This window comes from Thermobia domestica, chromosome 1 (genome assembly GCF_964235325.1).
Source record: "Thermobia domestica chromosome 1, izTheDome1.hap1.1, whole genome shotgun sequence".
In the NCBI taxonomy this organism is placed as follows: domain Eukaryota; kingdom Metazoa; phylum Arthropoda; class Insecta; order Zygentoma; family Lepismatidae; genus Thermobia; species Thermobia domestica.
The window spans coordinates 162769191-162796529 of NC_137454.1; the positions used below are offsets into that span (position 1 = coordinate 162769191).

Consider the following 27339-nt stretch of genomic DNA (forward strand, 5'->3'; position numbering starts at 1 on the left):
CGCCGGTCTTTTTACAGATGGCTTCTTCTGCCGTGGCATAGCACTTTAAGTCGGATAAGGGACGGTCACTATTTGTGGGGAAGTTTTACTAATTAAGATGTATGTGTTTCTCTAATGCTATCCCAGACACATGACAGTGGTTCCCTTCAGCCGACTGTCGGCAAAATCTGTACAACCTGTAGGGTCAGAGCGAATCTTGGTCCACAATAAGGGGTCCAATCAATGAAAAACAATGCTTATTTTTCTAGGAACCCATGTATGTTGAAGCAGTTTTAACTTTATTGAGCACGAGAATTTCTTTTCTGAAGCGAAGGATTATCTAAAAAGACTATCCTGCCTAGTATCTTCTTTGATAAGTGTATTTCTTCTTTTCGCAACGCCTAATTATCTTCTTGCTTCTTTTTGCTGGTTGCCTGAACAGCTCCCATGTCATAAATTATGTAACTGAACTATTTATTTTTCATGTAGGAGACCATCAACAGCTGCGACCATCACCAGCATTGTACAGACTTGCCAAGAAGTTCAACTTAGACGTATCCTTGTTCGAGAGGATGATCAAAAATGGAATGACTTACAATCAATTAAAAGTGCAACATAGAATGCGTCCAGAAGTTGCCCAACTGATAGTGCCTGCTATTTATCCTGTTCTGGAGAATCACCACTCAGTTCTTGATTATGATGACATTGGCGGAGTGAACAAAAACGTATATTTTATAACCCATCATTACGAAGAAGACAGAGTAAGTGAGTCATTATTTAACTGTTTACACGTAAGAAAGAATTATTTCAATAAAGCACTTTTTTCTAAAATAGTATAAACAAATTTACTGTAAAATCGGCTAAGCACTGACGATGTTGCTTTTGATTCCGATGTGTCGTTTGGTGTCGTTACTATTGGTAATAAACTAAATGGTACAAATTTGCTCCATTCTGCTCATGTTTATATTTATTTATTTATTTATTTGTAAATATAGATATTTTCCAACGTTTGTCTCATAGTTGATTTTAAAATGAAAACATTTTGGTGTATACTTGAAGAACGTTGAAGTTTTTAATTTGAATAACCATTCTAATACAATTACAAATTTCGTCCATATCACAATATTGTAAAGAATATAAAATACAAAAAAAAAAAAAAAAAAAAAAATCTAAAAAGTCAATAGAAGATTAATTCTACAAATTATTAGAGTTTTAACGGGGAAAGGTAGGATTTAGGATTTTAGATTTCTGGGCTTTCGACATCTATGGCCATGTTAGCCGTCACGTTTGAGGGATGACGTCCCTCGGCGAAAACACTATCCGAGGAAAGGGGAAGGAAGAAAGGATTGGGGAAGGAAGAAAGCGGCCTGGGACCTATGTGTTAGGTACCACCCTGGCATTTGCCTGGTATGAATGAGGAAAACCCAGGAAAACCTCATTCAGGATGGCTGGCCTGGAAAAGCTTTTAAAACTTTCTCGACCTAATGTCCCCACCGGAAATCGAACCCAGGACCACTCGCACCGAAGGCGAGAGCGTTAGACGAGAGAAAATATTATCCAAAGATTATATATATTCCGATTCCGGAAAATTTTGCTCATCCCTAAATATAGGAAATTTAGAAAATAGAAAATTTAGGAAAATTCCGGAATGGGCCATCCATATATATATATATATATATACAGGAGTTGTACAAAAAATCTAAAAACACTTCATACAGGACACGTAAGTTTGGCCCTCCACTGTACAACACGTGTTGCGGTTGCCGATTGTTTTTTGTTTTCAATGTGTCATGTGGACCTTCCTCTTCCGTTAGCAGTAACCAGTTCACCTGTGAGTGTCGTGGTGTGAAAGTAGTGCGGTAAAATGGGCGAACAAACAGACTTCCAAAGAGGCATGATCGTTGCTGCTTGTCTGGTTGGAGGTTCTGTGGCAACAGTGGCGAACATTGTGGGGGTATCGAAAGGCACTGTGTCCAGTGTCACAAGGGCATACACAATTCATGGGCAAACGACGTCTGCAAAGCACAACAGTCGTCGAAAGACAATCCTGTCAGATAGGGACCGGAGGACATTAAAACGGATTGTAGCAGATAAAAAGAAGACCACTGAAATGAAAATTACGTCTAAACTCAATTCCGGCCTACAGAATCCGGTTTCATCGAAAACAGTGCGTCGGGAACTTCATAAAACGAAAATTCATGGCAGAGCCGCTATCACCAAACCCCTAGTCACAGCAGTAAATGCGGAGAGGCGTATCCAGTGGTGCAAGGACCACAAGGCGTGGACTCATGAGTAGTGGAAACGTGTGATGTGGTCCGATGAATCGACCTTCACCATGTTTCCAACAACCGGTCGTGTTTACGTATGGAGAACACCGTAGCAGGCCTATGGTACAGACTGTCTGCTCCCAACTGTAAAGCATGGGGGTGGTTCTGTTACAGTATGGGCAGTGATGTGGTTTTGTTCAGGTCCCATCATAGCCCTGCATGGAATGATGAATGCTAAGGCATATGAGGTCATTTTGGGGGACCAGGTTCTACTCATGGCCCAAATATTGTTCCCTGATGGTGATGGCATCTACCAAGATGATTTGGCACCGTGTCACGCTGGAAAAACGGTGAAACCATGGTTTGAGGAGCATGACCAGGAGCTATCACACCTCCCCTGAGTCCCACAATCAGCAGATCTCAACATCATTGAGCCATTGTGGTCTGAGTTAGAATGGCGTGTTCGGTCTCATTACCCTCCACCAGTATCCCTTAAGGAACTGGAGCATGTTTAGGAGGAACAATGGTACAAAATTCCACACACCACGATTCAGGAGCTGTATACCCCATTCCACGTCGGATCCAAGCTGCTTTAGACGCAAAAGGAGGCCCCACACCATACTAGGTATGATTTTCACACTTTTGCAAACGTTTTAGATTTTTTTGTCCAACCCAATCGATAGATCACATAAAATGAAACAAAATGACGTGAAATGAAATTTCTAGTTTTGCTGCTCGTAATTGTCCCTTTTAGGCTAAAGAGGACGGATTAATTAATGAAAGTGAATGATTTATCAAAAATTGGTGGAATGAGAATACAGGAGGAAAAGGAAATCTCCGAACAAAAAAACCCAGGGACACGATATCAGAGCTCTACCACTAAACCATCGTATCTCCAACACAGAGATGTTGGTGAGTGTAAATCCTCATACACGGTTTTCAAATAAAGTTGAAAAAGAACTGTACACCTAATAATTGATGTTACACGATAACAACGCCATCCACTAGGATTAGACTGATCATGAAGTATTCAGTAAACAAGATTTCCATCATGAAACTAGCAAGATGAAACTTTAATTGCGTTCAATAATAGTAGCACAGGCATCGATACTATTCAAAGATGAGACATATTGCCAATCGATACATGAATTCGACCTGAACTGAACAAAGTGACAAGCTTGAGAATGAATTCTTATTAGTAGTTTTTTAAAGAAAATTGAAAAAAAGACCAATTTCTATGATGCGAAAAAATATGTTGTTCGTTTCCAATAGTAATAATAATAATCGCTACTTTTATTTTACTACAACAGATGGCTTATTCATTTACTGTACTGCTAAAACAAACTGTTTATTTATTTATTTATTTATTCGTGTACTGTATAGATGATTCCTACTAGTCAGGGAAGTCAGGGAAACTCAGGGAAAAAGACTGGAAATCAGGGAAAGTCAGGGAAATTTTATAAAATCTATTTTTTTCTAACATTAATTGTACACCAATTTTAGCCTAGCCAACCATAAATGATGAACGTATGGGACGTTGCTCAGATTTCTATGCGAGGTAAGTGGAATGTACGTATCAGCAATTGATTACTATTTATCTCTATAGAATAAATGTTCTCATATATAAATGTTCATCGTTATTTATTTCTTATTTATATATCAACGTCATCCGATACCTGTTATGAAAGTCAGGGAATTTCCTGTCACAGGTCAGGGAGAAGTCAGGGAAATAGATTTTTCCAGATCAATAGGAACCCTGATGTACAAAAAATATACTAACATGTAGGTAACCAGTACATTCAGTCGATTTGCACTGGTTATTGAAATTATCTCTAGACCCAGTACTAGCGAAAAAGATAATCTTCTAGTAATGTTTATGATATATATATATATATATATATATATATATATATATATATATATATATATATTGTGCAGACGCAATTAGGTTCTGTAACATGTATTCAATTTTCTCTCAGAAACGCAAAGTTTGTGTTGTACTGACTCAAACCGACAGATACGAGAAGGAGTCTCATGTTTTCGTTTTTCTTAATAATAATAATAATTTTATTTATTTATTTATTATGAAAGATTGCGACCACAGCCAAAGCCATAATGGTCATATATACAATTATATACAATAGAATATTACAAGAAAAATACAACAAAACAAAGCAATTAAAATACATGAAATCATGACAATCAAGTAGAGAAAAAGAAAAAAATTAACACGAGTTGAATTCAAACTAAATTACAAAATAAAATTTCAAACATATCCTCAATTCAGTAAAGATTCAATTAAGTAGGATATATTACTAAGAATTTACATATGTAGATCATAAAAATAAACAAATTTAAAAAAAAATTAGTAATAAAACACATGAACAAATATAAACCATATGGGTAAAAGAAAGAAATGAAAATTCAATAGACAATATACAAACAAAGGTTAAATTTGTATTTTAATTAAATATAGCAATCCAAAAACTGTTTTCTAAGCACTGAAAAATTCGAATCAAAGAAATCAATTTTGAGTGACTTTTTGTTTATGTTGTCAACACAAATAGATAATGGCGAACCAACTAAATTACTATTACACAGTATAGGACGGTAAAGCCTAGATTTATACGAGGGAACTTTAATATACAAGTATTCAATTAAATTCAGTTTCGCATGTATTATATCATGAATAAATTTAATTTGCCTTAAATTACGTCGAACTTCAAAAACAAGTAAATCCAATCTAGCGAGAATCTCCCTATTGGTCAGATCGTATAGTTTGAATTTATATTTTAACCAGGCCAGGAAGGAAACCTGGACTGACTCCAAAACTTGAGTAATGCTAATGAGATTACGGTTCCAAATCAAGCAAGCAAATTCCAAATGGGAACGTACATATGCACAATATAAAATTTTGCAAGTTGTAATATCCTTAAAATCTCTAGCAGCCCATTTGATGAGTCCCAGATTCCTTCTAGCTTGGAAACCATGGTTGAAACATGATGGTCAAAAAGTAATTTAGAATCAATCATAACACCTAAATCTTTGTTAATTGAAACAGGTTGAATTCTATACTGATTAATTGAGTAAGAAAAATACGATATATTCGTTTTCCTGGAGAACGCTATACTTTTTATTTTGTTCATGTTTAATGGAAGTAAATTTTGTACAGACCATTGGTAAACTGAGGTAATATCAGCTTGTAATTTAAGGTGATCCTGATTACTAGCTATTTCAGAAAATATCTTCAGATCATCAGCATACAGTAAAAAAGGACATTTCAGATAATTACCAATATCATTCACATATATTAAAAATAATAATGGACCCAAATTGGATCCTTGAGGAACACCCGAAGAAATCTTGTAAACAGATAACTTAGAACCCATATATCTAACTACGAATTTGCGATCAAACAAGTAGGAAGCGAACCAATGAATCAAGGATTTAGGAATTTCAAAGAAATTAAGTTTATTAAGAAGCATATGATAGGATATTTTATCGAAGGCTTTAGCAAAATCAAAATAAATAGTATCAACTTGACCACGATTATATACAACAGGAGAAACCAAAGTCAGAAATTTATTCAAATTTAGTTCAGTTGATTTACCCTTCAAAAAACCATACTGTTCAGGTATAATAGAATGTTCAACGGAACTATAAAGATAATTGTAAATAAGCTGATCAAAAATTTTTGGTATTACATTCGAATTCATAATAATAATAATAATAATAATAATAATAATAATAATAATAATAATAATAATGGGACCGGATTTTAAGGTGCAAAAATGTGGTAGGAAAAGGGAATAAAAGGTGCTGAAAAGTCATTCAAAAAGGTGCAAAAAAAGGGTGCTAATAGGATATCTTTATTTGGTGCTATATTATACAGTTGCATGATCATTCTATATTCATTACATAGTAAATATTGTTAAAAACTTGGCTTTAAACATTTGACATAAATTGCAAAATTGTTTTATTTATTCTCATAAACTTATACAACCTTCAACATTCTTGTAATAAAGTTGTGGTTAAAACCAACTCGGTATTAAAAAAAACAAAAAAAAAAAAAAAAAAAAAAAAAAACACTAATTTAGCAATATTGTGGCTTGAGAAACCGTTCCATACTACTGGGTTTTCAGAAACTGATTATACTTGATTATGCACAACATTTCTATGAATTCGAATGTTAATTTTTGTCGCTTGGAATTCAGGTGATCCTTAAACATTGCTCGATATCAATGGAAACCAGTGGTGCATATCTTGTAAGCACATGGACAGGAAGTTCAGTTGACGTTGTAAAGATTTCTACGTCCGGATTGTTTCGCAAATTCAGTTCAAATTTGTCCCTAGTAAATTCGTCAAGATCGTGTCTTAATTTATGGAATATTATGTGCAAACTAGATTGAAAATAAAATACATTGTTCTGTCCAAATTAAAATAAAAAAATAGAAAAAGGGACAATAAAGGTGCTGAAGGCTAAAAAAAAGTTTAAAAAAGAGGAAATTTTATTAATTTAGCGAAAAAGGTGCAACATTCACGAAAAAGGCGCAACAAAGTGCCTTCATTTCAGTTCGTTTCATGCCCGGAAATACATATTTTAAACTTTGGTTGTTTAACAACTACATTTTTAGAAAAGGTGCTGCACCTTAAAATCCGCTCTCTAGTGATAATATACTAATACATAATACAGTGTTCGGCAGAAAATAAAACAGCAGACTGTTTTGCAATTGGAATTGTGATCATATTTCATATCTGTCCTTTTGTTCCCTAATTAAACGATAACTCAAAAGTAAGCATTTTGATTACAACAACTAGCTATAAAACATACTGGACCTACCTTTTGAGAATATCATTGTTGAGATTGATGGGTTACATTGTACCCACCTCGCCATGACATTTCAGTCGCCATGGAGCATTGTCTTGGAGACTTTTTTTTTTTTTTAAGTCAGTAATAGTTACTCAGTGTGGATTTAACCGGCACTTGAACATTCATCAGAATCATAGCGTTCCAAGCCACAATATCACGATGTTGTTGATTAGTAAATTTCGGAAAACTGCTATAACCATTAGGAAAAGACTTGGGAAGGCGCGTACTGTTCAAACTGCAGAGAATGTTGAACATGTGCGTCGCTCTTTTCAGCAAAGTCACGGCGATCTGCAGTAAATATATATTAGTGGCCTGCTGACCGATTCGTACGCAGAATATTTCATATAGACCTTAACTTCCACTCAAACCAACTTGTTGTGGTGTAACAATTGATATCGCGGTTAGGACAATTTGCTGTCTTCGTTGCAAGATTATTCTTGAAGAGGAAATCTTTCGAAAAATGTATTTTTCAAGAAGTAGGAGCGGTATGATTCATATATCTAAATGTTGTAAGCAAAATACTTTGGGATATATCTTAATTCGGAAATAAAACCGTCTAGTCACAATTTCAATTTGAAAATAGTTAGGCTTTTCTGCCAGACTGTATAATCATATAGAATTAATATTTGATACGAAGTCAACAGAACCTATTGTTAAATGATTTGAATAACACTACTGTAACAGATTGTATCTATTGTTGCGTGTCTTCCCCTAACTGTAAAGCACATATTAGTTGTAACAAAAGAATATAAGTGGATGGGTCACAGGCATCATTGAGTGACGTAGCTATAATGAATAAGAAATTAATTATATGACATTTTAGATATAAGGTTGAGTTAAGAAAGTAAATCCTTCTTACATTTGAAATGTGATTGAAATAGCTAAAATTGTTATTTTAGGTTGACGATACTGCTAGCCGTCAGAACAAACATGAAGCTTCATTTTTGATTGAATTGTGCAGGTATTTTGTACTTCAAGGATACGATCCAACAAAAATTACAATATTGGCAGCTTACGTCGGTCAAATGTTTCTTATGAAAAAGGTAACTTAGTCTTATTTTGGTTGCGAAGGTTTATATGTAAATACAACAGTATAGATCGATATTTCGTTCTTGTGGTAGAAGTTTGATACGGTGGTGTAGATGTGACAATGTAGAATAGAAACAGTGGTATTAATATAGGAAAAGTAGCAAGGAAGAGTATAACATTTCAAGATAATATCACAATTCCCTTTGAATGCCGTTTATTCTAGCTGTGGAACTGCGTTGCCTCAAAACTAAAATCTGACCAAAGCAAAACACTTTCAATAAATAGTAATGTTACAGTTTCGGCAATGTATCATTGTCGTTTACATATTTCGGTATTTCGATTCATTGCCGAAACTATAACACTGTTATTGGATAATTTTCTCTGCGGTAGGGAATTGTGTCAAAACTAAAATCTGACCAAAGCAAAACATTTTCAATAAAGAATAGTGTTACAGTTTCGGCAATGTATCATTGCTATTTACATGTTTCGGCATTTCGATACATTGTCGAAACTGTAACACTATTATTTATTGAAAGTGTTCTGCTTTGGTCAGATTTTATTTTTGGCACAATTCCCTACCGAAGAGAAAATTATTCAAATATATAATATTTACCGAAAGAGAAATGCACCCACACACACACTCAGAGAGAGAGAGAGAGAGAGAGATGGGGGATTTGAAGTTGATAAGAATGCAATATGTTAGAAATAATCTATTGCAATTAAAAATGAACCGGGACACTTATAATAATAAGGTGAAACTTCGAGGTTTATTCTCCATACTTCCTTTAATAATATACACAAATGGAAGTGTTCCTCCTCTTCCCTGTTTATTGAATTGCTGGGTAGAAGGGCGACTGGCGTGATTGATATCCAATACTACAGTAAATTCAAACGTGCTTCAAACGCTTTTCCAAGCCAGGGGTTTGAGTGAGACATGTGTGTGTTCAAGATGTTTTCTAAATGTTAAGTTATTCCTATCGGCCCAAAACAGGTATATATGTAATCAGTAGATAATTCTAATATTAAATTTAATTCAAGTGTAATTAATTGCTAAAAGGCGAGATAGAAAACGGTGTATCAAGTGTTACCGCTTTCGCGCAACGACTTCAACAAATATTGTCTGGAATGAATTATCTCGTGAGACAGATTGACTAGAGATTAGTGTAATCACTGATAACAGAATTATTGGAGTGTACAATCATTGCATCACATTATATTCCAAACAGGTGAGACTTTCCAATCCGAAATTGTGGGGATATTTAATTGTTTCGATGTTATGTCATGTTATGCTTATGAGTGTACTGGGAGAAAAAGCAGAAAAATTCGATGCTGAAGGGCCTGCAATATTTGAAGTGACCAAATGATTTGCTGTATTAAGACAGTGGTAAAAATAGCATGACTATACTGTACAGTAGATTCTCGTAGTCAACAAGTCGCCGTGCAGGCTGTTATTGTTTCCTGAATATCTCGTTGACCGGAAATAAATAATTTTGCACTGTTCAGTGATCAGTGCACCTACCCTTTCAGTGGTTTCAAGAACCTCTAGCTGCTGATGGGACTTTTCACTACTTCATCATTAAACCCACTTTATTTAGAACTAATTCAAGGATTGTTCTGGACAATATCAATGAGAGGTATGAACACTTAAGCGAATTGTGATACGTAAAGTATTCTATTTCTGTGTAGCACATTTGTCTTTTTAGTAAAGAAAAAAGGTCCTGTTGTTTTATTTGTTAATGTATTATGTACTTTTGTGAAAACAAACTACTAAATTTCATAATACTATAGTCATACGCATATATGATTTAATAATTTCAACAAAAAAAAAAATAAATAAAAATAAAAAAAAATAAATGTCAGTAAGATTGTCAACTAAAGTGTGCAAAATGTCAGGAAATATTCATGCTATGGCAGTCACTGCTATAGAAAGCAAAATTGCACTGTTAAATCTGAATGCTACTCATTCTAGCTTAATAACTACGTACAAATTAAATAAATATAAAGTCTGGCCAAACTAAACACTATTTATTACTGATCTGTGTTACTCATCACAGACACACAATCATTATCTGTAACACAGGTTACTAATAATAAGTGTTTGCTTTGGTCAAATTTTATTTTTATTTAAAAGAATTAAAATACAATATTCCGTTCTTTCTGTTAATGAATTAATGTCAATTATTCGTATTATATTATTTTTATGTTTCATGTTTAACTTATAGTCGCAATAAAAAGAAATACTAACACGGATTACTATACTACACTATACGGATTTGACACGGAAGGCTGTCAAATCAGAACTTAATGAAAGCTGAGAATTCTTTTTCTATTCGGATAATTTGAATATGCAGTATAATAGATATTTTATCCATATTATGTATAGGTAAAAATGTTAGATTGGTTAATTTGTAGTTTGGTGTTCCGTTCAGTACCAAGGCTATATAAGACGCGGACCTACAGCTTAACATGCCACTCACATGAACTCTCACCGGGAATCGAACCCGGTCTAATACAAGGCGCATTACGCTAACCATATGGCCACGACAGAGTTCTAGGGAAATGTTGGAAAACAAGAAACAAAGAAGAATAGGAAACAGATTTATAGTTATTTCGTTTATAAATGTTACGGATAAACTGTTTCTCCAATTATTTGTTTATTTATGTATGTTTCAGTTACAAAAGAAATATTCCAAGTGGCTGAATGGTGTTTCCATAACTTCTATTGACAATTTCCAAGGAGAAGAAAATGACATAATTCTGTTGTCCTTAGTTAGAAATAATACAGAAGGAAAGATAGGCTTTTTAAAAACTGAAAACAGAGTTTGTGTAGCTCTCTCAAGAGCTAAGAAAGGTCTTTACATTATGGGAAACATGGATATGCTTGCTGAAGGAAGTGAAATATGGTTGAAAATAAAAGACGTTCTTGAAGAACAAAAGGCCTTAGGGACACATTTAACACTAATATGTCAAAACCACCCGCTGAGATCTGTTAAAGTTTCAACGGCCCAAGATATAATAGAAAACGCGCCAGAAGGGGGATGTCAAGAAATATGCAATGCAGAATTAATGTGTGGGCATAAATGTAAAACGATGTGTCATATTCTGGACAGAAAGCATGTAGAGTACAAATGTAAGGAAAATTGTATGACTGTATGTGTGTTAGGCCACAGATGTCCAAAATTATGTTATCAGGAATGCAAATGCATGGTTCGTGTTGTCAAAGATCTTCCTTGTGGACACACAAAAGAATTAGAATGTCACTTTGATCCACAGAAATTCGAATGTCATGAGAAAGTAGAGAAGATTCTCCCTTGTGGACATACTGCTATTCTAGATTGCTACTATGATGTGCAGAAGTATAAATGTTATGTGAAAGTTACAAAAGTGATTGCTAGTTGTAAACATGAAATTACCATAGAATGTTGCAAACGTTTATCCAACACCAAATGCCAAAGAATGTGTGAATATTTACTATCATGTGGGCATCACTGTCAACAAAAGTGCCATGTATTGTCTGACCCTGAGCACTTGGGATACAAATGTGAAGAAAAATGTATGAGAAAAAACAGCGAATGCACCGAAAATCACATTTGCTCAAAGCAGTGCTGGGAAAAGTGTGGCAAATGTTTGATTGAGGTTGTTAAAATCAGATCGTGTGGTCATAATTTCAAGATGAAATGTAGTGATAACCCAGACGACTTTATTTGTAAAAGAAGATGTAAGAAAATACTTGAATGCGGTCATCAGTGCCAGCAACCATGTAACAAGGCCTGTGGTTCTTGTTCCGTGAAAGTCAATAAAGTCATAAAAGATTGTGGACATGAGCTTGAAATCGAGTGTTCCAAAGAACCGACTAGAGAGGATTGCGAAGAAAAGTGTGAAAGAGTATTAGAATGTGGACACAGATGTAAATCAATGTGCAAGGATTCATGCACCCAAAATTGTCAAGAATTAGTTGAAAGTCCCGTACAATCTGCTTGCGGACATAGAGTAGATGTGTTTTGCTACGAAGCGAGAAACCAAGGTAAGCCTTGTAATTACTAAAATTTTATATAGATAAAATACTAATTACTAAAATTGTATATTTTATATAGATAAAATACGTGTAGAACGAAAAAATATCCTGCCCCCTAAATATTTTGTTATCTCCCAGACCACAATGTGCCATTATGTGGTATATAATACAAAAAATACAATTTAGATATTGTAAGAAATGCTTTATTTTAATTAATCCTTTTTTAAGAATATACTGGATGAAGAAATGTAGAAGGCAGCTAGGAAACGAGTGATAAATAAAGAGAATGCACTTTTCTTCCGCGTAATTTGTACACAAATCTCTTGGTATTTTCCCAGCCGATATCATAGATAAAGTATAGCAAGTGGAATTGAAGACGGTAATTGTAGTAAGCGGAATGTAGTGAAACACATACGAATTTTTAAAATGTCAATACAAAAGGGTACAAAATGTGCCAAAACACGCGAATTTCGTCTAAAACTGTGTGTGTGTCTGGATAAACGTTTAGGAGCGAACAGGTGAAAATGAGATTGATAACCCAATGAGAAGCAAGAGGGTAAAATATATATTTTTTCAAGACAGTGCTGTTGTTTCGTTTAGTGTTCCATAATTATGCACTAAGACTAAACGAAACGGTGATGATCATAATGAATGAAATGATAGTGGGAGGAAACGGGAGGATCCCGAGAAAACCCACGCACATGGTACTTGCTTACCATAAAGTTCACTTCACGTAAGGTGGGATCGAACCAGGGAGCCCACGCATCTGAGGTGAGCACTCTACCACTGAGCCAGTGCGTTCTCCAAGACAGCGTTGATGTAAGTAGTTAGAGGATAAAAAGTGGGCATTATTGAATGTTAGATTTTATCGATGCTACTGTCGAACACGGGCCCACAAATTTACTAGTTCAGCAAAATATTATATTAGTGTGTATTGATATGATTAAGAATGCATGATTTCGTTCTATACTGTCCTCGTCTTATTTTTTGTAAAATAGGATAAATAGTAATAGAATTTTTACTTACCCTTTGTATTCCGATATTCTTTTATAAGCTATTTTATTTCTTTACTTTCAAGCGATTATAGGAAGGAAGAAAGTATAATGATCTTGAAAATAAGCAACTTCAGTGGATTTAATCGTTTTGTGGCCTCTACATGCCGAAACAATTATTTTTGGCTGGCTGGCTGGCAGTCAGTTTATTAATTCATTCGTCCCCGTGTATGTATGTGCGAATCGAGGCCATACCGTTCAATGTATCCAGACCGAATCTTAAACTCACGGTTTTAAGTGTTTTTCAAGTTTTCCTTCTCCCTCCCGAAATAATTATAGTTTACTGAAGGTAAACGACTGTGTGTTGTTTATATTTATAAATTAATATAACATTAACAACCCGATAATAAAGTACTTTTATAGATAAAATCCAAAAGAGAAAGTTCTTTTAGAACGATTGTCTTTAAAACGACTTAGGTGATTTTGTTTATATTTCATTAATAGGGTAACCATAAAGCATAAAAAGTAGTAAAAGCGTAATGGAATATTTCACCTATGGTTGATACCATATCTGTGATTTTGACCACTTTACATATTCAAATTTGCTAATCTTACAAGCATAATAAAGCATAATTTACATAAATAAAGCATAAAACACATTTGCATTTTAGAACCCAGTGTATGTGTACAATAAAGAAAAATATGTTAATATATTTTGTGCCAAAGAAAAAATTATCAACAAAGACTATTATCAACTGCCAATTGCCTTTACGCGTAACAATGGGAATTTCGAATTCCTCCTCCGTGTGAACCTTTCTCTCAGAAGAATCCCCTCCCCCCCTCACTTTGTGGCAGGCAAGACTGGTTGTGCTTATTTCAAGATGCCAAAATCAAGAGTATATGCAATCTCAGGGAGTAAGAGAATTCCCAACTGACCATTCCAAAGTAGAAGGCGGTAATCTATTTTGTACTCTTTGTTCTGAGTTCATTAAATATGAGAAGTCTACTGTATAGCTGTTTCATATATATATATATATGTGCTTGTGTAATAAAAACGAGTAAAATAAAACAATATGTGTAATAAAAATAGATTAAAATTAAGTACTATAATTTAAGGAACAGCAAATTAAGGCATAATTTAGGAAAAAGCATAATGTAAGGAAAAGTAAAGCATAATATACAGCTGTATAAAGCATAAAGTTGGTTGCCCTATTCATTAATAAACTCTATAATACATCGTAAGTAATTTTTCCTGCTTATTTAATCTAATTTAATCTTTCTCCATTTTACACTAAATAATAGTAGTATGAAGAGCCCCCAGAATTACTTTGCGCAGTTTAAGGAGAAAACAGTTTTAATTTTACACGGTGTCTCAAAAGTTCCCTGGCATAGGGTAACTCTGTTATTATCTGAGTTACAACAAAATGTAAGAGGGGAAACCGTCTCTAAATATGAATCTAAAGTGAAAGATTTTTTTAAATCGGATGAGCCGTTTGGGCTGTACACTTTTTATGCGCCCAATGTTAAATGAAAATGCAACGTTGCCATTTACCTGGACCCACAACATGAGTGAATGAAGGTACTGTCTTTTACTCTAACGTGTCGATGGTCATCCCCCCTTTCAAACAGTAATTTCATTCACTGGAACTCCTGATGGATGGCAATAGCTCGTTGACTCAATTTTATCGTACCACTTTTTTCATCGCCCTCCTGTCCCGGCAAGTTATTCTCGTGGGACGTCCGGGTCGTTTCGCAATACTGGTGATACTTGCACATATCCACTTAGCCATTACTCTACCAACCATTGAATTTGGACGACCTAATTTACCTGTGATGGCCCATACTGACAAACCAGACATGTAGTACTCAGTAATTATGCCTCTTGAGAAGTCACTCAGCTCGTGTCTGTGTGCTATCCAGAAGCAAATCGAACTGCTTCCAACGCTTGCCATTACTGCGTAACTTCCTCACATTAGTAGGTCTTGCCGGGAGGAATCAACCCTATGCTTCGGCAGGGGTGTTCGGTGACTTTTAGAGAAAAAGTATATGTCAACCTGTAAAATTTGTGAAACTGTTTTTTTTATATACAGAGTGCGGCACGTAAAACCGGCCCGTCGTAATATTCTGGTATATTGTGTTTTTGGCAACACTTAAATAATCTACCTTCCTACCAAGAGATGGCGTGTCGAGGTCGGGTCGACTTACGTGACCTGCAGCAGTCACGTGCAGCCGCAACCAGTAAAACTTGTCGAAACCAGTTGAGAAAAAGGCCTCGTTCTGTTAAGCCGGGTGAGTGTCAGTGTGTGATAATGCCGTATTCGATACCCGAGCGTGTTGCCATTGTTGAAGGGTTCATTCTCACTGGATCTTTTGTGAAAACAAAGAATTTGTTTCGGGAGAAATTTCAAGGACGTTCTGTGCCAGCAAAAAGCACCATTCAGGAATTGATTGAAAAATGGCGGCGTACAGGATCGGTTCAAAATGCTCCCAGGAACAGATGACCATCTGTCTGCACACCTGAATTAAAGATGCAGGTGGAGGAGATAATGACAAGAAGTCCTCGAAAGTCAACCAGGAGATTGAGTCAACAGGTTCATGCGAGTGAGAGAAGTTGCAGACGTGTTTTAAGGGGACTGAAGTTAAAACCGTACCGGATAAGTGCTGTGCAAGAACTGAAGGAGCCTGAGCTGCAGAAGAGGGTGCATTTCTGTTCATGGCTGTTGAGCAATGTTGCCAGTGGTTTCTTGGATCCACTAATGCTCATCATGAGTGACGAGGCGTGGTTCAACCTGTCTGGGTACGTAAATTCCCAAAACAACCGGTATTGGTCGACAGAAAATCCACACGCAATCCACCAGGTACCCTTGCATGATGAGAAGATTGGTGTTTGGTGTGCCATTTCCGCCACACGCGTTATTGGGCCATATTCTTTGAGACGACAGTGAACAGTGACGTGTATATGGGAATCCTGGAGGAGTTTTATACACACTTGACCGAAGAGGAGCGTCAGTTATGTTACTTTCAGCAGGACGGTGCAACATGCCACACATCAGCTGCATCATTGTCCCTTGTGCATGAGATGTTTACACCAGAGAGGACCTCAAAGCACTATGTACAGGAGAGAGAATCAGCAAAGGCTTGTGGCCTCCTCGGTCACCAGACTTGTCCACGTGTGACTTTTACTTATGGGGACTGTTAAAGGGAAGAGTATACGAAACAAATCCACACACAATTGAAGAACTCAAGACCAGGATCCAGGATGTAACCAATAGCATTACAACACAAGAACTGACAAGGATATATATGAATCTCCTTAATCGTGCTCACATGTGGGTTGAAGTGGGCGGAGGATACTTTCAGCACCTGCTGTGAAGGCTGCTGTGAAGGTGAGTAGTCATATTCAATACATTACATTTCATTTCATGTGTTCACTTTACGGGCCGGTTTTACGTGCCGCACCCTGTATATATATATATATAATTCTTTCTATTATAGAAATAGAATTACTCTATTGTGTTAAACTGATAAGTATTATTTAAAATATAAATTTTGTACATAAATAATAAATATTTCAAAACGCAAATCCAAAGGTGATAATTAATTGCATATGCTCATATTTTTAATCTATAATTAAAAATACTTTCTTAATCTATCTTGATGTCTATCGTGATTATACAGTATTTTTTAAATGTTGTTATGTTTTCGGACGGTAGAAATACTGAAATAGAAAAATATTATTTAATTTATGCGTTAGTTACCAGAAGATTCTATATTATTTTAACTTCTTTGATTTATTTGATTTTGAACTTGTAAATTGTTTACAAAACACAAACCAATGTGAATAATAGATCAGTTGATGCTGTGTGATAATTCAGCATAAGAAATATTTCGTAGTTGACAGACATTTACATTTCTTTTCATTGTAGATTTGTCCGCAGAATCTGATATCTTGTTAGCTCACTGTAAAGCACCATGCACATCCATTTTATCATGTGGCCACAAGTGCAAATCAACCTGCGGCGATTGTCTACAAGGAAGAATACATAAGCCTTGCAAAGAAAGATGTAACAAAATTCTGATTTGTGGCCACAGGTAAGCTCATATCATTATTGTAAAAAGTTACACTATAGAACTCAAAGCATATTTATAGGACATGAACTAAAATTGTTAAGTGCATCTATTTGACAGTAATCATATTAGGATCTTGGAAGAGAAAGGATGAAACCGAAAAATATTCACTGAAGCTGGAGAAACAAAGGATAAAAATGGTCGATACATTAATATCCTTATTTTCATTCGTCAGCAATGAATACCATAATATGTGATAATCAACTGTATAACTTAATGTGGATATCAATAATTCACATTCTGTCATATAGAAAAAGTAAAATTTTTGAAGTTGTGAGCTGGGACGAATTCATACTTATATTGCTTTATGTTAATGCTAGAACATTGTTTTATGTTAATGATAAAAGAGAATATGTTCAATATGTTCAATATGTTCAGTTAATTGGCGAAACTGTTACGCATTCATTATTTTTAAAATGAACGTCGCTTTACTCAGCGATTTGTACTTTTAGTGTAAGTTACTTAAGATAGGTAAACTAGTATGAATCAGTTAGTTACATACATTATACTTTTTTTAAATATATAATGTGAATTAAACTTAGTTCAGTCTAAACTAAGACACAAAGTGTCAATTTTCGTATACTGTAAGATGGTATAGAAGAAGATGGCTAAAGAGGACCCATATCATATCGGATATATACATGAGATCCGCGTCAAACATAATCCTATCATGGATTGAACTCGAACATCGAAATTACACAAGGGGGGAACGCTATGTTGATGCTTCAAATCTTTTATATGACAATAATCACATATTTTACTGTGAAAATCGGAACATATTAACTGTTTCACGGTTTCTCTTGGCTTTATTATCTTAATAAAGATAATAAAGCCAAGAGAAACCGTGAAACAGTTAATATGTTCCGATTTTCACAGTAAAATATGTGATTATTGTCATATAAAAGATTTGAAGCATCAACATAGCGTTCCCCCCTTGTGTAATTTCGATGTTCGAGTTCAATCCATGATAGGATTATGTTTGACGCGGATCTCATGTATATATCCGATATGATATGGGTCCTCTTTAGCCATCTTCTTCTATACCATCTTACAGTATACGAAAATTGACACTTTGTGTCTTAGTTTAGACTGAACTAAGTTTAATTCACATTATATATTTAAAAAAAGTATAATGTATGTAACTAACTGATTCATACTAGTTTACCTATCTTAAGTAACTTACACTAAAAGTACAAATCGCTGAGTAAAGCGACGTTCATTTTAAAAATAATGAATGTGTAACAGTTTCGCCAATTAACTGAACATATTGGCTTCATCAGACACTGTCTATGAAGCCAATATGTTCAGTTAGTTGGCGAAATTGTCACATATATACAGAGCGTTCAAAAAGTCTCTATACACCTGAATCGTGGGGGTGGGGAACATTTGGAGGCTCATGGGCGACATTTCCAACATTTGCTGTGAAAATGTGTGTTAAAACGTGTGTGTATATGCTACGCCCTGTACATAGTGCTTTTATGCCATAAAATATAATAAATTTTGAGTAAAATAATTTTCTCGTTGCTTTGAATATATGACAGTTCAGGTATATAGAGACTTTTTGAACGCTCTGTATTATTTTTAAAATAAACGTTGTTCTGCTCAGTGATTTATATTTTTAGTGAAAATATGTAAGTATATATTCAGACTACAAGGTGCGGCCTATTACGGAGTACGATGTCAAAATATGAATAAACACGCAGCTAGTATCTCCGAAGCTATACATTTTAAAGCCCCTATACATTATAGAATAGAATTTGTTAATATGTATATGATTGAAAACTAGTTACTTAAACAATCTTTATAAATAATTCAGGGGGAAGCCGAGCGACTGTTTATCATTTCATACATTTTTTTTTACATATTGTAAGATGATGGTTAAATGCTTAATATTTATACATATGGCTAACAGAAAATTACATGTGGTTGTAAATACTCAATAACTCCATAATGACAATAATATTTATTTTCAATGTCGCTAGGAATCATCAATCAAAATTCGTATACTCACCTCTATTTAAAAAGATCGATCAGCGAAAGGTCATCCCAGAAAAGGGTAGGCGGGTCCCATGTAAACAGAACAATAAAATAAATAAAAAATAAAATAATAATAATAATAATAATAATAATAATAATAATAATAATAATAATAATAATAATTATTATTATTATTATTATTATTATTATTATTATTATTATTATTATTATTATTATTATTATTATTATTATTATTATTATTATTATTATTATTATTATTATTTAATAATAGAGCTGTTTGGAATACAGAGTAGAAACTGGATGCAGTTAGCTAAGGATAGAAGTCAGTGGAGAGCTTTTGTGAACGCGGCATTGAACCTCCGGGTTCCATAGGCCATAGAGTTAGTTAGTTAGAGTTAGAGTTAATAATAGAGCTGTAACGTTAATTATAGAAATCATTATATAGGGAACAATAATCTGTTTCGTCTTTATTTCTGTTGCGAGTTTTTATTTACGCGTACTACTGCAGAACTTTTACTACAGAAATTTTAGGATACACTTTATAACATTAACTTAGTTGATTCAGCCTACATTATTTAGCTGTGTATTTTATGATGTAAACAAAGTCAGGTAAGTTACATGCTACGTATAAAAAAATTGTATTTATTTTTCATATTCTTAAAACGAAAAAAAAAAAACAGAAATTCTAAATGCTCTTGCAAAATATGCTATAATGAGAATTAAACTCGTAGTCTGCACAGTAAGTCACTCCGTTAAAACGGTAGTAATATCTGATGTTCTAGGTACCTGGTAAAATAGTTTAGAAACTTTACATATCTACAGAAATAGTACAAGTGTTAGCATCAAAATCTTACGTCAAATTTTATGGCATACAATGTCGTAATTTTAATGGTTCTGTAGCTATTTTAATTTAAAAACAAAACTTGATTGGCGTGGCCGAGCATCTAGAACCTTTATGTAGTTGCGCTTTGTTTCTACTGGTTCTGTTTCACTGTTTGAATAAGGTAATTGTTTGATCCGCAAGAAAATAATAGATCAGAATAACAAATATCCGCTTGTGGTAGTGCTTAGGTTCTTTTCCATTAAAACAGATGAAAATGTCAAGTGTGAAGAACAAGCAACTTATAAAGGCCATGTTACCTACAAGATAGATTAAGGAACAGTTCACTGTGAACTATGTATCCCAAAGCATGAAAAAATAGATAGAGAAAGATTTTTTCCCGTAATAACTAAACTAAATTGAATGACAAGCGCACGTTTCTTCGATGCTCATTTAGACAAATTATTTGGTTAACTGAAAATATTCCGCCTTATGCTTTTTTTTTTTTTTTTTTTTGACGTATGATTAGCGTCATACTAAAATCCTGACTACTGCAGGAAACATATGTTAGTCGAATTCTTTATTATGGCACTAATCACGCGTCAAAATGACTCTGCATAAGGCTCTTGGTGTCTTTTTCATGTAATCAAACCATTCCCTTTGAGTATTTATGTAACTTTTTTTTTTTTTACCATAAAGTAGTGTTGTCTTTGACCGCGTATTTAGGTCCTATAACAGGGACTAAAGCCGGGTTTTTTTTATTGGCCAAGTCAAGCATGGACCCGCAAACACCCCAGATGTGTTTTGGAACCGGATGATCAATCTTGCGACGCCTGGGGCGGAGGGTCGTGATTTTTTTTTCTTAAGGCAAATTTCAAAAAATGTTTACGCCTTTAGTTTTCAAGATATCAGATTGAAATTTTGCATACGGATTGTGTGTACCTTTGACTATTTCTCAGTTTTTCATGAGATCCCGACGTGAACCCGGGCTCGGGCTCAAGGGGCGCATATATTCCGAGGGGGGGGGGGTGATTTTTTTTTATAGAAAAAAATCCGTTTTTTTTTTTTCGAATTTCCCGGTTCAGGTGTATGATACGGACATATTAGTAGTACCGTTGTAATGGGCGCGTTATACTGAAGAAAATAACGTTTGAACCATGATCCTAGGCCAAAGAGTAATGTAGGAATTTTTTAGATATATAAGTGAGTCATCTTCAGATTTTCAATTTTTTTCTGCCCTTTGATTTAAGATATCAGTTAAAGTCTAAAATTTACTTCAACAAGTTGAAATCCTAAAAAAACTAGGCAGTTGTATGAACATGCTTTATGATAATTTAATTTCGGAGAAATGCCAGGTAATGCATATAGATGGTTCGGTACTCTCTTTGTGCTTAAACCAAATTTGCGGACAAGTGGGAATGCATTTTACTACTGAAGAATATTTATTTACAGCGCATTTATGTGCTATACCATATATTTAACACGTGATGTTTAATTTCATCTTACTTGATTCCAACAGAGATTATTCACAAAGCAATTAGAGCTTGAAGAGGAAAGAGGAAATGTTTCTTTGTCATAAAAGTTGTATATAGAATGTAATCATTCGGAAACATTATCCATGAAATGTAAAAATAATTTCGTTGACAGTGGAGTTACTTCTATCATTTGAAATAGAAATAAATTTCCACAGAATAGAATGTTCATCAACCTCTCATAATTCGAACCCTTCATACAATTATTTGATGCTTGTTTTGCTTACACTGTGGTGTTCAGAATAGGTATACTGCTACTGAATATCTCTGTATGAATGAACAAAGCGAATATATATATATTTTCTGAAAGTTACTTTTATCCTTCTTCCATAGATGCCTTATGCTGTGTTCAGATGTATGCATGCCTTGTAGCCTAAAATGTGAAAGGAAATGCAAACACAAGATAAAAAATAACAACCGTAACAAAAATTCTAAACAATCACTTGCATTGGAGAGGACAATAAATTGTTCATTTGGCTGTGGACAACCATGTGTGGAATGCAAGGTAAATATTTTGGAATTAAATTAAAGAAACAGGGTAAACGGAATATATGTATGAAGAATGTCAATAATTTAGAAATATTCTGTGACAATAATACTAATGAGTAAAATGTATTGAAACTCTTAGTGCATATAAAAAAATTGTGATTCAGTTTCATTTTCTTTCTGTGCCAACTAAATGTTTTCATATCATTTCCTGCCCTCCGAACTTACTGATGTCTAAATTATCCTACAACACACATCTTTGTTGTGTATGATTAAGCAGGATTTGAAGCTACAGTATTTTGGACAAATTAGCTTAGAGGAACCCTGGACCGTGATCTTAAATTTGAGGTCACTCTGCATGCCATATCCCACATTTACATTCCTAAAGATAAAGAAACGCCCAGTATAACACATCAATCGTTTAGATATAATCCAATCTTACTATTGTATAACACAAGAAAATAAATTATACATAGGAGAGAATTAGAATGGTATTATAATTTATTTTTATCTATATATTTACTTAAGCAATTGAATGATTACAGTAGAGCCCAGACATTTAATGTCACTTGCAAGTTATAAATTTAAGCTACACGGATAGAATAACAGGATTTTCACATTCACATACGGCAGACATCCTATACATTTCTAAAGACCACGATGAATAGAAGTTAAAGCATTTACATATTCGAAAGACTACTAGTGATCACCAAATTAGATATATATATAAAGGTGACTAATCGGTAAGAAATATACGAAAAATTGTTCTAAAATCAAGGTCTAAAAGTCGCGTGTAAATTGATAAAGCGAGTGAACATCAAAGGAGCTGATCTCTTAACTCCAGACAAATTAAAATATTGATGTGGAATTTAGTTTCTGTGAATATTTAAATGGAACGCACTAAAAAAAAGTGATCGAGCGATATAACATAAACAAATTCTATGACTAGCTACTTGCATTTAACTAGTACGCATATTCTTGTATAAATTTGATTATCAAAGTGATAACTCAATTAATACTAAACCATGCAATTAACCTTAAGTACATACAGTGATAAAAGTAAATTATAGTACATCATTAGTAAAATGTTTAATGTGAATACAATCATTACAATGTTACGTTGAATTTAATATATATATCCCTTTTATTTCTGGTTCTCGTATGTCGACTCAGTTTCAATATTTATATTATAATTGTTTATACATTATGTATATCTAAATTGAGGATAATTTTGTGTTTTCCATTTTCATTTCATCTATTTTAAAATGCATACTCCGTATTAATTTTATATATTGCAGTTCATAATATTACATGTTCATAAAATAGAAAGTTGTAGGTTGAAGTTGCAATAAATGCCTTTTATGTTGATTGAAATAATAAAAATCCATGAATTCGTCACGCCGGTTTTTGTCTCCATCCATACCATATGTTAAAACAACTGTTGATAAATTTTCTTCTTGAAGATGGATCACTAGGTGTTCTCGGTGCTATGTTAAACGCTGCTTGAATAGTGCGGCGTTGCCAGGTAGTGTCGAGTGTTTACTGGTGCCAGATAATAAAGGAAGTAATCATAGAATTCTGCGTGGATATTTACTGGAGAAACTAGTTTTGGACCCTTACTGCAATTCACAGCTAAGTTCTGCTTCTCGAACCGCGACGCTAGAATCCAGGAATTAAACGTACAAATTTGGCAACAACGCATTATGGCGTTCTGCGCAAGTTTCTTCTTAAAATCTATTTCCTTAAATATGAATTAATATTTAAATAAAATGTTAAACATAACACGAAAAACGATCAAACGGTCTATTTCGTAATAAGATCGTTTTTTATTTAAAGTACTTTTAGATACTTTTAAAGATAAGTACTTTTAAAGTTACTTTTAAAGCAACACGAGCCACGTTAGTTGCCTGCGAACCGTTACAGCAAACGGAGCGCTCCTAGACTGAACCCCTGTTCAACTTCACAATGCCAGTGTCAATGGATGCGACCAAATTATGCATTAAACTCGAAAAATCGGGTTCGGAGACCATGACTATGATTAACGATGCTTAGGATATGAAACAATTCCTAAGGAATGGTTTTCCTCTGGCACAAGATGTCCCGGGAGGGTTGAGAGAAGGTTGACGTCCCTCCCAGGACGTCCGTCAACGACACAGTGCTACCAAATTATGCAAAAAAGTTAGAGACAAGATCAATTTCAATCGACACTTTAGTATCAGACTGTTAGCAGAAGAATGTAATACTCCGAAAACCACAGTGCATCGTTTTCCTACAAAAGATTTAGCAATGAGAAAAGTGTGTCGAGATGGTCCCCAGGGTGCTTCGGAATATCAGAAGGCTACTGGTGTGACAATCTCACGTAAACTGTTCGACGTGAGAGTGACCCGCATTTTTTAGATGATGTGTTACTTTTTACTAGATATAGGTCTTTGGGTACGACCCCGAGTCAGAAAGACAAAGTGCAGAGTGGCACACGAAGAGTTCCTCGCGACTGAAAAAAAAACAAGGATGACCAAATCCCAGGTGAAGGCGATGCTTATCGTCTTTTTCGACTCAAAAGGCGTTATCTACAGAGTTCGTCCGACGGGGACATACAGTGAACAATACGTTTTACGTGGAAGTCCTCGAAAGGCTGCGGGAAAAAGTGCCACGCGGTAGAAAGGAGATCTTTGCCAATTGGAGGCTGTACCATGACAATGCGCCGTTTCACATCGCGTTTCTCGTGACCAAGTACTTAGTCAAGCACAAGGTGGCAATGCTGCCTCAGCCGCCATACAGCCCCATTTGGCACTTCTTTTTGTTTTCAAGAAGAAAAAGAGCTTGAAAGGCAACCATTTTGGAACTGGATAACGTAAAAGACAGCGTGACGAGTGCCTGAACGAGATTCCTGTCGACACTGGAAACGTTGTTTCGATGCAAAATGGAGCTATTTCGAAGAATTTTGGTAATTTGTACTTTGATCTGCAATAAATCCCTTTTTCTGGATTTATCCTACTTATTTTTGGGACAGACACTGTATATCTAAGAAAATTCGATACTGTATATCTAAGGGACAGACAGTATATATGTATTCGTAATTACTTTTTTCCATCAAATGTTCAAATAATTTTTTTTAATAGTCTCAATTCAAATTACATATGTTATATCGACAGTCCCTTCAGGTAACACCTGTCTTTATAATGATAATATTATCACTGTCTATTTTATCGAGTTTGTGGTAATTACTCTTTCATTATTGTTATTTGGTATCTGTGCACCCATATGAACCTTTCACATGTAAGAAAATCACCAGTCATAGGATAGTATGGCTTCACACTATCTTTTTTTCTTTTTTCTTTTCTTTTTTTCTTTTTTTTTTATTTCATCATACCATAGCATACAAAAGACAAGTTTCATATTAGTAGATATTAATACTGTTCTATAACTTATCAACAAATATAACAATCATTTTTTCTTCCTATTTCCTTACTTCTTCAAGCTTCATCCATTTTCTCTCCTACACAAATTATTTTGCGTTACACGTCCTCTATTTCTCCTACCAGAGACGCCCGTGAAAGATAATATAATTTGATTCATATTTGTGTTTCCTGCGTGGACAGTGAATATTCTAAATTGTATCGAAATAACACTGTCAATTCATTTGCTATAACGCTAGATGGAGAACGAGCGAGAAGGGAAATGGGAATTTGGCAACGCTGCGCTAAATATCGCGTACCATTGGGTACTACTTATGTTGCTTCTCATCTGAAAAGAGCTGTAAAATCACGAAGATCAAGACACCAGGACAAGAATTTTTCATTCTGACGAACCATTAACTTCTGTGGCACTTAATTGTGTAACCAGAAGACTTACGAATTTGGTTATGTGTCAGGTACCATGTTTTGCCTACTAAGCTCCTTATCTTCTGTGCCCCTTACTCTTTATGGATTCTGTTTTCCACACTTCTGTGATTTCTAGATTGAATGAGTCTGTCTTTTATTGCTGAATCATTTTTCACTCCTTCAAAGTTTGCTCAATTGTCTTGCATATTTTTAGCCAGTTCTGCGTTGTGTTATACTGCCATTTTAAAATAATAGTTTCCACCCATTTTTAAAGAATTAGAACTTTTTTTAAATACTTGTTTATACTGAAAGTACTGTGTCTACTAGCTACTACCTTAATTTTAATAGTTCTTGATAATGACAGACACTGTGAAGTATTTGGATCGATTACAGTTTTGTGTACTTTTTTCCTGTTTTTCCTATATATTTTCTTTAGTTGATAAAACTAAAGAATGATGGAGATATTCCCCGATTCCTTTTCATTCTTTTAATATTAGATATAAATTAGGCTTTTTTAAATAGTACTAAGTTAATGGAAGTCGAATTGTATATTATGCTTTGTGTAAATTAAAACTCCAAAACTTGGCAACATTTGATCTTGTAACATTCTTTATAGGAAAGGTGCGAATGGAGATGCAGCCATTACCAGTGTACTAAATTGTGTTACGAATATTGTAACAGAAAACAATGTAATGAACCATGTAGTAAGAAACTGAAAAATTGTGAGCATCCTTGTGTTGGTTTATGTGGTGAACCATGCCCTCCATTGTGTTGGATTTGTGATGACAACGAAAAGTTTTTCTTGTTTGATGGTGAAATTGAAGAGAATCCCAGGTAAATGATATTGGCTGATACTACGAAGCATTTTGGAAGAAGTAGTATGCGACAGTGTGATAGTAGTATTATTACCATATTATTAGGGTTGGCAAAACATTTTTTTTGAAAAAAAAAAAAAAAAAAAAAGTTTAAACAGATATGCTTTATTTATTGGTTTAGATTATATGAATAGAAATCAATTTGTTTGGTCTTAACGTCTTTATACGACAACAGGTTTATGAAAAAAAGTTCTATCAGGGTTCTCCCGTTTCCTCCCACTTTCGTCACATCACTCTCACTTAGCCTCGTCATGATTATGAAACGCTAAACTGAGAGAAAAAAGAATTTATCTTGGATAGTTAGAGCCTTTTATAATGTGCATATGTATGAGGAAATAATATTAAAATCTCCACCAATGCCTTGCTATATGATTCACTACACTAGTATTTTGATATAAATAAAGGTAATAACACCAAAATACATTACATTCTCGATGTAGCTCTATCCATCACGACTCTGAAACGTACTACAAAAATAACTAAAACTTCTATGACCAGAGTATATACACTTATTTATTAAAACTAAA

The 27339-nt window shown here is 34.4% G+C and overlaps 1 protein-coding gene across 1 annotated transcript in view; it reads left to right on the forward strand.

Annotated features, from left to right (window-relative positions):
• Positions 1–27339, forward strand: part of LOC145690464 (NFX1-type zinc finger-containing protein 1-like) — a 97417-nt gene that overhangs the window by 54002 nt on the left and 16076 nt on the right. The window contains exons 4-9 of the mRNA XM_081765375.1: positions 469–740; positions 8016–8159; positions 10819–12169; positions 17079–17244; positions 21964–22135; positions 26554–26771. Coding sequence (XP_081621501.1) covers positions 469–740; positions 8016–8159; positions 10819–12169; positions 17079–17244; positions 21964–22135; positions 26554–26771 — 2323 coding nt within the window. The remainder of the gene's footprint in view (positions 1–468; positions 741–8015; positions 8160–10818; positions 12170–17078; positions 17245–21963; positions 22136–26553; positions 26772–27339) is intronic.